The sequence below is a fragment of the Rhinolophus hipposideros genome (genome assembly GCF_964194185.1).
Source record: "Rhinolophus hipposideros genome assembly, chromosome: 4".
Taxonomy (NCBI): domain Eukaryota; kingdom Metazoa; phylum Chordata; class Mammalia; order Chiroptera; family Rhinolophidae; genus Rhinolophus; species Rhinolophus hipposideros.
This window is the reverse complement of record NC_138050.1, coordinates 8,144,516-8,157,254: the sequence shown is the minus strand read 5'-3', so window position 1 is coordinate 8,157,254 and position 12,739 is coordinate 8,144,516. Positions and strand designations below refer to the sequence as shown.

The 12,739-nt window shown below is 46.4% G+C and overlaps 1 protein-coding gene across 1 annotated transcript in view; it reads left to right on the top strand.

Moving 5' to 3' along the window:
* The window catches only part of ATP8A2 (ATPase phospholipid transporting 8A2), a gene marked incomplete at its 5' end in the record, with an annotated part of 553,717 nt that extends 541,283 nt beyond the window's left edge, over positions 1-12,434 (top strand). The window contains one exon of the mRNA XM_081046135.1: positions 6,505-12,434. Within this exon, the coding sequence (XP_080902261.1) occupies positions 6,505-6,602 (98 nt within the window). The 3' untranslated portion in view covers positions 6,603-12,434. The remainder of the gene's footprint in view (positions 1-6,504) is intronic.
* Between the last annotated feature and the right edge of the window lie 305 nt (positions 12,435-12,739).

Here is a 12,739-nt window from a genome sequence, read left to right as displayed (position 1 = left end):
GGCCTTGAAAGACAAACGTGGTGATGGAGGTCCTGGGGAGGTTGTGAGCTTTTTGCAGCAGTCCCGCCATTTGGCTCCCAGCTGAGGGGTGTCCTTAGAGACCAGTTTTCCTTGGTTCCTGCCTCTGCTTCTCTGAACCCAGCCTCTCTCTCCAGCTTGCACTCCCTCTCTTACATGTGTACACACCATCTCTTCAACCCATGCCCCACTTCCTGCCCTCCTTTCTCTCCCTGAGGAGTTGAGAAGGGAACAACTGACAGACCAAGAACAGTTTAGGAAAAGTGAAGAATCATTGCACCCATAAAAAAGGTATTCAAAGATCTATGTCGAGTTCAGTTGAGCTCCACCTGTTACTAGATCTTCACAGACTTTCTCAGTGGAGAGAGAAAAAGACGGATGGAATATCATTGTCTTTCAGTAATCCGCTCCTCACGTTCCCATGTGGAATATCAACATGGGAGAAAGGAGCCTGAGCCGCACATGCTTGGTGTCCTTTCACACTTCACAACCCCAGGAGGTTGGTGGTGTCAGCACCAGAGCACCTGGCCAAGGCTCAGCTCAGTAGAGTAACTGGCCCAGCGTGGCCCAGCAATCTGGATCACAGCTGTGATGTCTGTGATCCGAGAGAGAGTCAAGTCAGGAGGCATGATGGGGAAATCCTAGGAGTGAGGTGTGTGGGGCCCCACCTCTACAGCTGAGCTGCCTGGGGTCGTGTCCTGGTTCAGCCACATTTTTGTGATCTTAGGCAAGCTACCCTCTCTGTTTCCACATTTGTAAAATGGTGATGATCTGAGAACATACCTGGGGTTATTGGGAGGATTAAATGAGATCATACATATACCCAGAATCGTGCCTGACAATACAGATTTCAGTAAGTATTAGATATTACTATTTTTTTTTTCTGCCACTAGTTGAGTAACTTTGGGTAACTTACATATTTCTCTAAACTTCTGTTCTCTGGGGAAAAAAATAGAATAATAGTAATATAATCTTATTCGGTCTTTGTGAAGCTTCACGATGAAGTATGTAAAGTACTCTAACTGTACGAGACAGAGAAAACGCATACTGGTTCATGCCATGGAGCCTCGCTGCTTGTCTCATAAATGTTTCAAAGTAACCATAGAAAAAATGTACGTAATATACAGAGGGTGCCAAAAAAATGTATACACATTTTAAGAAAGGAAAAAAACTGTATTAAATTACTCTGATAGTAACCACTTTGAGAACCTCTTGGAATTGCTGAAGTCAAACGTGACTTGTAGTCATCTTTTGTTATTGGTATATATTGAGTATTACAATTTTAATACAGTTTTCCTTTCTTAAAATGTGTATACACTTTTTTGGCACCCCCTGTATATACAGTTGACCCTTGAGCAATGCAGGAGTTAGGGCTGCCATCCTCCTCGCACAGTGAAAAATTTGTATGTAACTTTTCACTCCCCAAACACTTACCTATTAAGAGCCTACTGTTGACCAGAAGCCTTATCGATAACATAAGTAGCCCATTAACACACGTTTTGCATGTTATATTTATTATATACTGTATTCTTACAATAAAGTAAGCTAGAGAAAAGAAAATATTATTAACAAAAGCATAAGGAAGAGAAAATACATTTACAGTATTTATTGAAAAAAAAATTTCATATAAATGGACCTGCACAGTTCAAACCCATGCTGTTCAAGAGTCAACTGTACATATCCAAGACCAAGTGAGAACTTTTGTGGAAGAGTCATAGATGTCTTAAAACCACTGCTAAACATTTTGCTTAACTCGCAGTATTTTGAAGGACAAAAAATAATTTCTAACAAGTACAAGAAATAAAACTCTTCTGAAGTCACACCACATTTTATGAACATTCAGCAATGAGTAGTAAGAACCTGATCGAATGTTTCTGTCATTAACAACTAGAGAAGGCCATCAAGCAGCTAGACCCACGTGCAGGAAGTTCTGTGTAGCTCGTGTCGGCCCATGCACGTCCCTCTTGGGTCCATCCTTCAGCTGTCTGAGGCCTCACTCTTCCCAGAAAACTTGACAAAAATCGCTAATCTTGGTGGTACTTGTAGTTCCTTATGGGCCACCAACACCCAGAGTTTGTAACTGAGATCAGCTACATAGTGTAACACCCTTACCATCCGTGGTCTTCCCCATTTCTATTGCTATTAGGAATATATTTCCAGGCAGGAAACTACTACTTTCATTAAGATGTTATCAGATCTCAGATTCAAAGGAATGCTACCTAAGGGGAGTTTTATTCCAAAATAATGGGAAAAAAGACATGATTTTATAGACTTCACCAAATGTTTTACCAAGAAAAGTTAAAGTAACTAAGAAATTCACCTACCCTTCCATCTCCCTCCACCTACTCCGTTCTGTCCCCGGGTTCTGGCTGTGGCAGAGGACTGGGGAGGCAGATCTCTCAGGAGGCCAGCCAGGAAGAGTTCATGAGCTGGGTCCACCAGGCACTTTCTCCATGTGCCATCGGTGGACTTCCTGAAAGATGAATGTCCGTGGGAGATGCTAAGAGTTCCCTATTTGGATGCCAATAGCAGTTAAATGTTCATCAGGCAGAAGTTGGTGGACTGATGGTGTGTCTTTGTCAGGCTGAGGGTGCAAGCTGAGCAGGCACAGGGTTATGGTCCCTGTTGTCCCAAAAAAACATATCCTATTATGGCTCTAACTCCCACTGGGCCTGGTTTCTAAGAGGAAAATCTTTTATCTGAGCCAGGGACCTTCACCCCCAAGATGACCCCATCAGGCCATCTTCCTTTCATTCTTTTTTTTTTTTAAAGATTTTTTTTTTTATTGGGGAAAGGGAACAGGACTTTATTGGGGAACAGTGTGTCAATCTTAGTTGTGGAGGGTGCCGTTCAGCTTCAAGTTGTCGTTTCAGTCTTAGTTGTGGAGGGCGCAGCTCAGCTCCAGGTCCATTTGCTGTTGCTAGTTGCAGGGGGTGCTGCCCACCATCCCTTGTGGGACTCAAGGGGACTCAAGGAGTTGAACTGGCAGCCTTGTGGTTGAGAGCCCACTGGCCCAAGTGGGAATCGAACCGGCAGCCTTCGGAGTTAGGAGCATGGAGCTCCAACCGCCTGAGCCACTGGGGCAGCCCCTTCCTTTCATTCTTGAATTGCAAAGTCCACATTAAGTCTCAGTCGAGGTTAAGAAAGTCTGGTTCTGGAAGGCTTGGTGCACAACATTCTCAAAACGTGACGGCAGATACAACCAATGGGAACTGGCGGAGTCCCACTTGGTAGTGAACTCTGCGTGTCCTGCTCTCCCTGGGGGAAGAGATCTGCTGTTGAACCAGGAGCTCCTCTCGGCCATCACTTCTGCTGGAGACTGAGTGGCTGAGTGATCCCGCTGGAAGTTCCTCGTGCCAGTGAGGCAGATGCCACCCGAGGATGCCTCACTGCCACAAGCAGAAGAAACCACTGCAGTTGGCTTCCCGGTAGCCGCAGGCAGCATATGAGTGAGACACAGGACACATAAAAGGCCCGACTTCTGCTCCTTCCATTTGAACAGAGAGTAGACAATTCCAAATGCTAAAATGCCTTTCCCAAAAAGACACTCCCAAACAGTGTTTATGCTTCAGAAAGATATATATATATATATATATATATATATATATATATATATATATATATATATATACACACACACACACACATATATCCAAAAATATAGGTAGCAAATTGGGCTAATTGTTGAGACAGCCTCCTTTCTTTCCTGGCACGGAGGTAGAGGTCTCTCCCATTGGTGCCCAGTGTCAGCCCTGAACAAAAGAGAGGGTTCTGTGGCCAGGGTACAGTTAGCCAGGACAAGCCTTGGTGCCCGTATGGAGGACTGGAGCTGTGAGAACTAGGACCTCACCTGGTCCAGGTGTTTGTTTTACAGAAAAGTAAACCAGGAAAAGCAAGAGAGAAAGAGCGCACTGTCCCATGACTGAATTCCTGCCAAGCAAGGATTAGAACTGGCCCTTCTTGTCCCTAGTGCCTCAGGCCCTGGGCCCCAGATCCAAGACGAAAGCAGAACAGGTGGGAGAGCCCTCTTCAAGGTGGAGAGCTCCATAGTCATCAGCCTGCCCCAGAAGGGTTCATGAAAAGCACTTACAAGGTGTGCCCATTACGTGGGACCAGAGCCATTTCTGTCGGGTTGAGAAGCATGGGCCTGGGGTGGCACTGAGCCATGGCAGATGCCGCCATTCCAGCAGCACATCGGAGCCAAAGACAGCTGTTGTGGGGCCCCCTCCAAAAATGTTCCCTTTAAAAGACCGAAGAATGAAAATTGTCCAAGATGCCTACAGTACACAGCCTTGTTGCTGAAGGAGACAGTGTTATTTGCTAGATTTGCTTTGAAACATCCCAAGGCAAGGCGTCTCTTCTAGAAGTGCAGCGAGAATGCTGCACAAAGAGCACTTGTGCTGGGAAAGGCTGGTCGCTCAGCACTACCAGAGAGGGAGGGAGGCAGACACCGAGACAAGAGGTCGGGAGCTACCCTTCAGAAGCCAGATACAGAGGTTTCCCGGGCCCTGGTCATCTCTGATCCTAGCAACTCCTGGAATATGTACAAGCTCTGAGATGGACGGGGTTGAGAGGAGGCATTTCCCCTTCAGATCCGAGTAGCCTCTAAAGCAGTGAGCCTCAAAGTAAAGCCTCCTTGTGTGGAAACCCATCGTGAGGAAGTTCAAGTGCACTGGGCCCAGGGCCCAAACAAGCCAGCAGCTCCCTCTCCAGGCATGCTCCTGCCTTCCTGCTCAGGACACGCCTACTCTGTACCCAGCTAGATGAGCTTACACTGACCTGGGGGCTGCTTCCTATGGCTGCCATACAGGGTGGGATTTTGAGGTTTGTGGGTTTGATTTTGTTAGAGATGGAGGTAAGCGAGTAGACAGTAGTCCCCTGTGGAAGACTGTCTGCTGGGTCAGGTTTGCCTGCTGGTTCTGCCTTCACTCCCACCTGCTGCCTGTTGCCCAGCCATGTCCTCAGTCGGCCCCCAGCCCACCCTGCAGACAAGCCCTGGCCTCCCAGGTCAGCCTTCCTGCACTCTTGAGTTTTCTCAGGCGGTAGCTACAAGGCACGCTCTCCAGAAGAACCCGGCAGCCAGCCCAGAGACAGAAGCGCTGAGTTTACGGGCATCCTCCGCGGAAGAAGTCACCCTGATCATCTTTTGAAGTCTCTTCTTCTTCTCCGTTCCCACAAACATTTTCTTATACTTTACAATGGTATCTCTTTTATACTCCAGAAACTCCATTTTAAGGCAAATGTAGGAGTAAAATAATGAACAATCCAGGAGATGACCCATGGGCACAATTTCTGATTTCTTCTTTAAAGAATATGACAATGAATTAACTAACAGCTCTGTTGATCAGTCATAAATATGTGTGAATGGCAGTCACCATTGTCAGGCTTTTTACTGTGTTGTCTTTGGTCAGAATGTCTAATCCAGCTGTGGGACTTTTCTATACCCCTGACCCAGAAGGCTTGGCCAATGGAGAGAGAGTCTTATAAATGTCCCATCTGTGGGAAGGATCAGTTAGGAAGGAAAGCCCCACTTTGGGCTCACAAATGCTAAGCCTCTTTCAGAACTGGAGATGCAGGAGATTGCGGACACTGAAGAGACACTCCCTGGGTCTGGCTCCCAGCGCTGCTGCTCACGAGGCTATGAATTCATTCCATGCCTCAGCTTCCCCACCTGTGAAATGGGAGGAATACTATCACCTAGCTCAGGGGGCTGTTGGGAAGAATAAATGAACTATTTTTGCATAGTACATACATAGTACAGTGCCTGATACATACATTTAATTATTATTATTATTATTATTATTATTATTATTATTGATTATGAGAACCAGTCTTCCTGTGGCCATGGGGCCAATCACTAAATTCCTCTTGACTTTAACTTGTGATCTTTCTCTTTGTTTACACAAAAATAAACCTACTGTAATTTCTTATTACCCGTCCAAATCAGCCCAACTTAAAAACAGGAACGCTCCAAGCATCACGTGCCCATTGCCAGCTTTCACTATTAGTGTTGTGCGTGTTTTCCAACCAGTATGTTTACAGCTTCATAAATTATCCAGCCAGCCTGCAGCTTCAGGCACATTGGGACATTTCCGGAGCAGAGCAACTGCCTTTCCTCTTGATTGGTGGCGGGAAAGTGCAGACATGGACCAGTGACCCACTGTTTATGCTTCCCAGGCTGAATTCAGCTACAGCCCCCCAAAATGGGAGGCTTCCCTGCAGCGCCGTTCCCATGCTAGCATCAGCTTCAGCCGCCAGAACCCCTGGGACACAGCCCTTGATACTGCGTCCTGCCACCACACCCACACTGCCCACGCTCCCCTTCTGGGTCACCTACTCCCTGTCTCGGGCCCCCAGGGACCCAAGGCTGAGGAGGCCAGTGTGTAGAAGCTCAGCTGCGGTCTCCCCAAAAGCAGCTCCTTCCAAACCTAGTGTGCACCCCACATTCTCCTCTTCACCCTTTCCTCCTGTATGCTTCTATTTCAGATGGGTACGCCTTCTCTCAAGAAGAGCATGGAGCTGTCAGTCAGGAAGAAATCGTGCGTGCTTACGACACCACCAAAAAGAAATCGAGGCAGAAATAAGACTCGAAATCGAGGGGGGAAAATGAGTCGAGTTTTCCTGATGGATCCTAGAAAGAGATGCGGTTTGTTGCACCCAGTGTTCACACATCTTTGTCAGAAGAGACTGGTGTCAGCAGCCAAAACACCGGAAAACACATTTCTGTGGCCTTAGCCAACCAGTTTGTTAGTTATATATATTCCCTCGCAAACCTGGAGTATATCCTGCGGGGGAAGCCATTTTTTTCCCTCCCAAATTGTCTGCAGTGCTTGGCCTAACTTTTGTTTACGTTGTTACGAAGCATTCAACTATATGCTCTGTGAGGTGTGAAATTAAAAACATTATGTTTCACCGATATTGAAACATCAGTACTAGTTGTTCTGGGAGAAAAGGTAACAGAGGTTTATGTTGCGTGAGAAACTCATCTTGTGGAAGGGGAGCAGGGGCACGCTTACTTCCTGTTTTGTTAACTCACAGATTAAGTCCGCCGGGCAGTATGTAAACTTCACTTTAGGCAGTTCGCTGTCTTGCTTTGATTCCTATTTTGTTTATATGAAGTTGGCATAAACTTCTTGATTGCAATGAAAGCATAAAAATATATATCTGGGTGGTAAATCTGAGAACATTTATTTGAACCTCTTAGCCACAGTCCTAGTGGGGCAAACCAGTCGGTGTTCTAGCAGAATCTTCTGCACCTTCCCAGGTTCCTGCTGGCCCGGCCCTCCCACGGCTGTCCAGGACCCTCGTCCTCTGCATGGCTGGCCACTGTGCTTTGCTGCTGGTGGGCAACCATCTGACTCCGCACTCTTCCTTGTTCTACCACAGAGCCAGCTATGGACGCGAGACATCCCTTCTTCCGCCCTTTTCCTTCTCTAACTAAAGAAAAGAAGCATAGCTCTTCCGCATATATTCTAAACGTTTACGTGCCTCTTTGTGGCGACAGAGAAGCCTGGGTTCAGGATGGTGGTGGAGACCCTGCTGCCCTCATCAGGCTCTCCGTCCTCATTCCCCAGCCTCCAGACCACCGGACCTTTGGCATCTGCTTAAATTAGAACCCACGCTGCTCTTCTTGGGAGTCAAGAGTGCATTTTGGATTTTCACTGCTGGGAAATGAATGAATTTATAGCTTGTCTCCCCAGCAAAGGAACATACTTGTCACTCTGTAGCTCTGGGACCAGAGAAAATGAGCAAACCCAGATGGGAGAGTAAGGGACCCTGAGGGTGGTGAAGGAAGACCGTCCACCCTGGGAGAGGAAAACAAGCAGCCAGGGCACAGACCCAGGGAGGAGGACGTAGAGGGCATTTTCTACCAAACCGCAGTAGAAACTCTGAACTCCAGCCTTGAAGCCCAGACAATCATCCTGATCAGACTAATGTGTCCAGTAGATTAAACAAGATGCCAGTCTGCTTTTTAAATTGAAAAAAAATTCCAAACATTGCATGGAAATGCCACTCTTTGCATCGACAAGGTTTCTTTCCTTATCCAGTCAGTGTTAGATACAGCCACCGCTCGCTCGCTGTAGGAAGGGTTCTGACTCCAAGTTGAGGAAGGGAAGTCACTGACTTTCCAAAGTACAGAGTCCCTGTTCTAAATTTGGACAGAACGTGGAGACCCTTGGGCATGAATGTGAGTACCTGGAGCCCTTCATAAACTCCCGACCTGGAGTCACGTTCTCTCTGCTCTGCTTTGGTTGCCAAACCAGATATTTGGACAGTTTAATACAAATACTTCTGGGCAGCTGTTACTGGTTACAATGGCGCAGTTCCTCTGGGAACGGCTGTGCTAAATTCGGAAATAAAACAATAATGCACTTTGCTTCCTAATCCTTAATTTTAGGATCATCTACAGCTTACTGGGCACTGAAGTCATTCAGAACATGATTTGCAATGACTAAGAAAACTAACCCCTCACTTAAAAGGTGCCCAGGATCCAGAGAGGGCTTCAGGGGCAGCAGGATAATACAATTAACAGGTGAGGCTTAGAAAATTGCCGCTCCTTCTTCCCCAAAGTGATGAAACATTTTAAAACACTAGAGCACCCAGCAAGATAATCACTAAAAGACTATCATGCAGGAATTACACAAACACACACACACACACACACACAAAAGCCTAATAATTAACACAACAAACCAAGGTGTGTGTCTTTCTTACACACCCAGAAAGATGATGGTCTAATTGTAAAGGAGAAATGAAACTTAGAATTGAATGTGCGTTAGGCATCCTGATGGTTTGGTTTCGTTTGGAATCAAGCCTATTTGGAAAAAGGGGAATGCAAACCCAATTCTTTGTCAAGCACTAAGCTCTTTCTTGAACTTGAAGCCTTCTGAATCGGATTTTTGAATTACAGTGTGTGTGTGTTTTTTGGGGCTTTTTGGTTTTTTTATTTTCTTTTTATATTAAAATACTATTCACATTTTCTGAGATTTAAGTATATTTTCCAATTCTCTCAAGAAGTAGACTAAACAGTCTTTGCAATAATGAAATATGCACACAGAAGAAAGCAGTAGGGGCGATGCCTTTCTATTTATTCTCTCATGCTATTAAGCTATCTTGCAGCCAAATGACTAAATTGGGTTTCTAGGAGGAGCAGCTGTCAGTATGTGTGATGTGTAATATTTAGCCGGGGCGACTCAGGGGCTGTGTCATTTGTCCTATCTTTACATTGAGGTCAGAATGTCACATACAACCCAGCCCCAGGGAGCAGGGGGGACCGGACTAAGTTGCATACTCTGGCTGTCAGCTCAGTGAAAATGCCACATGGGACTTGTCACTCTGCCACACAGTAAGTGACACACAGGCTGGCAGGTCACACTTGGTCAGCACCGCAGGGCCTGCCTCTGGATTGGACTAACGTGGCAGAAAGTACTCAGGCCCAGCCGTGGTCTAGTATTGCACACAGATTGCTAACTCTTGTTTGAGCTTCTGTCCCATTCCGCTGACGCTGCAGAAGGAGACCAGGCATTCTGTGTACTTAGTTTGCGTTTAGGTCCACACCGGCACAAGCAGGCAAGGGTGGCTATGGAAAGTGCACACTGAAAAGGGAGGAGAGGAGAGCAGAACAACCAACCACGTCTGCTTGGCTGTCTGGATTAGCATTTCATTGCCAATCAGAATGGGCTTTGTAATAATTTGGGGATGTTGCTCTGTCTAGCCTGTCTCCATACCAGTGGTACGTTTTCCCACCTCCCAACACACATGCACACATGTGATGACCTTTACTGGATCAGCAGAGTCTACAGGACTTATGCTTTGGAAATAGGAGATGCTGCTTCTTTAACACTCATGAAGTAATATCCTAAAACGTGAACCTGGGTTTCAACAGAGCAAGGCTGAGAATTCTGTTGACATTTTCTTTTCCTTGACAAGGCTTCAGGTCTTGCTGTAGGGAGCTGGCAGTGAAAATCAGTAATAACTTGTCAAGAAGCCGTGAATAATGAAAAAAACGTGAGTGTGGGTAACGTCCGAAATGCATGTGGACGTATATATTACAGGCTTTAAGGTTGAATTTTTTTTTAAAGAAAGCTATAGTCTATAATCTCCATTTGTTATAACAATGACACTTTACTGTATTTTTTGAACCATAAGGACGAGAACTTTCATATTGCTTTTCCTAGGGATTTATGTCTTAGACCCTAAGTTGCGTAGAATGTTTGCAAAACTCTGTTCTAGGATAAGGTTGTCTTTAGTTTTGGACATGTAAAAGAACCGCACACATTTCAGCCAGGGTTTGAATTACTGCCCAGGGTCATTGTCCCAACATAATTCAAGGAGTGATTTAGCTTCAGCATTTGAAATGTAGCCTTCATCTCCTGGGATCCATAAGAAATGTGAATGGGGAAACTGCGGTGATGGTTAAGCAGAGCCTGAAATACTATCTTGGCAAAGAAATGAGTTTATCAGGTCAAGTCAAAAGATGGCATCCCCCATCATAGTCATTAAATACATTATGCAAATAGTTAAATTAGCAAACACAATAGTGATGGAGATAGTGGAACTAAAGCTCCCCACGTACACCAAAGAAAGGGGAAGCATACATTGCTTGGCTTTGTTGCTGGTTCTTTACGGGCTCAGGGCAGTTGTTTGCCTCAAGACAGCCTTGGGGAAGAGAACTGAGCCTCATACTAGCCATTTGTCTATCTTGAAGGGCAAGGAGAACAGTTAGAAAGGTCCCCGTGGGTTGTAGAGGCGAGGGCCCCAGATTCCCCAAAATGATACATTAATAAGTGTCCCCAAAAGGAATAGACCTGAAATCCTCAACTGGATGTGTTGTACTCATCATTTAGTTCTTTCTCTGCACCCCAAATTGTCCCCCAGCCCACATTTCCGTTGCCCTTTCCAAGTGCTTCATGTAAGGCCAGACCTCCTCCGAAGTGCAGTCGTCATGTGTTGGGTAGGAATGAGCTGTAACTCAGGCTGCCCACTTCAGTGGGAAGAAGGGGTGCCACACCCGCATAAATCAAAGTGGCCAGAAGCTATGAAGCAAACGAAAGCAGAGAAAAGGGGCAAGCTCACCTGTTACCTTACCCCCAGCATACTCCATTAGCTGCTGACTCTGACAAACACCTCTGCTCCCCCGACTGAGGGGAGACAAAAGGCTGATTCTTTTTACACCCAGGCTGGCTCATTTTCCAATGACAATCTGTTGCCCTAGTCACCCTAGAGATACCTAGTCGCTCTCCCAGGCATCGGACCAAGAAAAACACGTCCCAAGATTAGCCCATCGGCATTTCTTCTGACCTGGCTAAAGAAAAAAAGGAGACCTGTTCGTTTTAAAAGTCAGGAGCAAAGTGTCAGGTGGCTTTGATTTATGACAGAAATAGGAAGAAGAAAGTTGAAGTAATAGCACTATCCAAATAACCCTGCCCAGGGAACTCAGGGGTCAAGAGAGCTTATCAAGGGCCTTTTGTAGGCATGCTCTTCAGTGGGGCAAAGAAAGGACCAGAGAGAAGGAGGAAACCCACAGATCAGGATGTGAACCCACTTCCGCTGGGATTGGATCCAGCCGAATTCCTAAGGAGAGCGTGGTATGCAGCTGCAGCTGGGTCAATAAACACCGGTACAAAAAATGGCAAAAGAAAATCTGCCCTGTCATAGAGTGTTTCTCCTCCCAACAAGAGCCCTGAACAAGGAAATATTCTTTTGGCTTTTCAGTAATAAAATCAATGCAAGCGCTGACACTCTTACCCCGCCTTCCCTCTCCCCTGCCGCCAGTGACTGTGAAATTCAGGAGCGTGCGAGGGGCTGCTCGCCTCCAAGCTTCCCTCCCAAGGGCAGGCAATGCAAGCAGGTGCAGCCGGGCCACCTGCAGGGGTGGCACTCACAGGGCCAGCCAGGAGCAGCAGAGCCTGCAGCCTCAGGGGGTCACCCTTCCTGGGGGTCACCCTTCCTGCGGATCACTGAGATGCTGCTCCAGTGAATGCAGCATCTTTATGATGTCTTTCTCGTGCAAGCCAAGCCATGCTTTCCTGTCTGCTGTCACCTCTGTGCTCAGGTTGCTTAAATATTGTTTGTGACGAGGAGGTTTTAATCTGGTTATGCAGAAGGAAGCAGGGCTGTGAGGGCATATTTAATTGGCTCCCAGCAGAGCGGTGAGCTCTTCTGTGGACTGAGGGGGTTTTTGTTCCCTCCCTCTAGAAGTGTTACCATTTTCACGTCCTGTTAAGGTCCTCTGGTCGTTAAATTACAGCAGCACATTACAGTGGAGCGGTTCCCTCCTGGAGTGAATACAAATGAAGGGCATTTACTTGTATTTTGAGAGGTTTTGGAAAATGTAGTGATTTGTGGCTTTGATCAATCCTTTTGACTGGTGTATGTCTGCACAAACCTGTTTCAAATAAATCTTTGGTTAAGGTAAATGATTGGACCGTGTTTTATTTTGGAATTTTTCCCCCCACTAATAAGAATTGGTGCCATAGGGACTTGGGACTCTAACACAGAGGTTTTGTCAGCAGGTACCTACTACATATAAGGTCTGCTTCAACCGCTGACAGCCGGGAAAGCTGTTAAATGGCAGTAGTGCAGGGGAATCTGAATTGCAGATTAACGCACGTGCTCAGTGTGCCCGGGAGGATGGCCCCTTTAAGAGAAGAGGGTCCAAGGAGCCACACTGAGCCTGGACTGCTCATGCAAAGGAAAGGATGCTGCCTAGAAGGTCGTC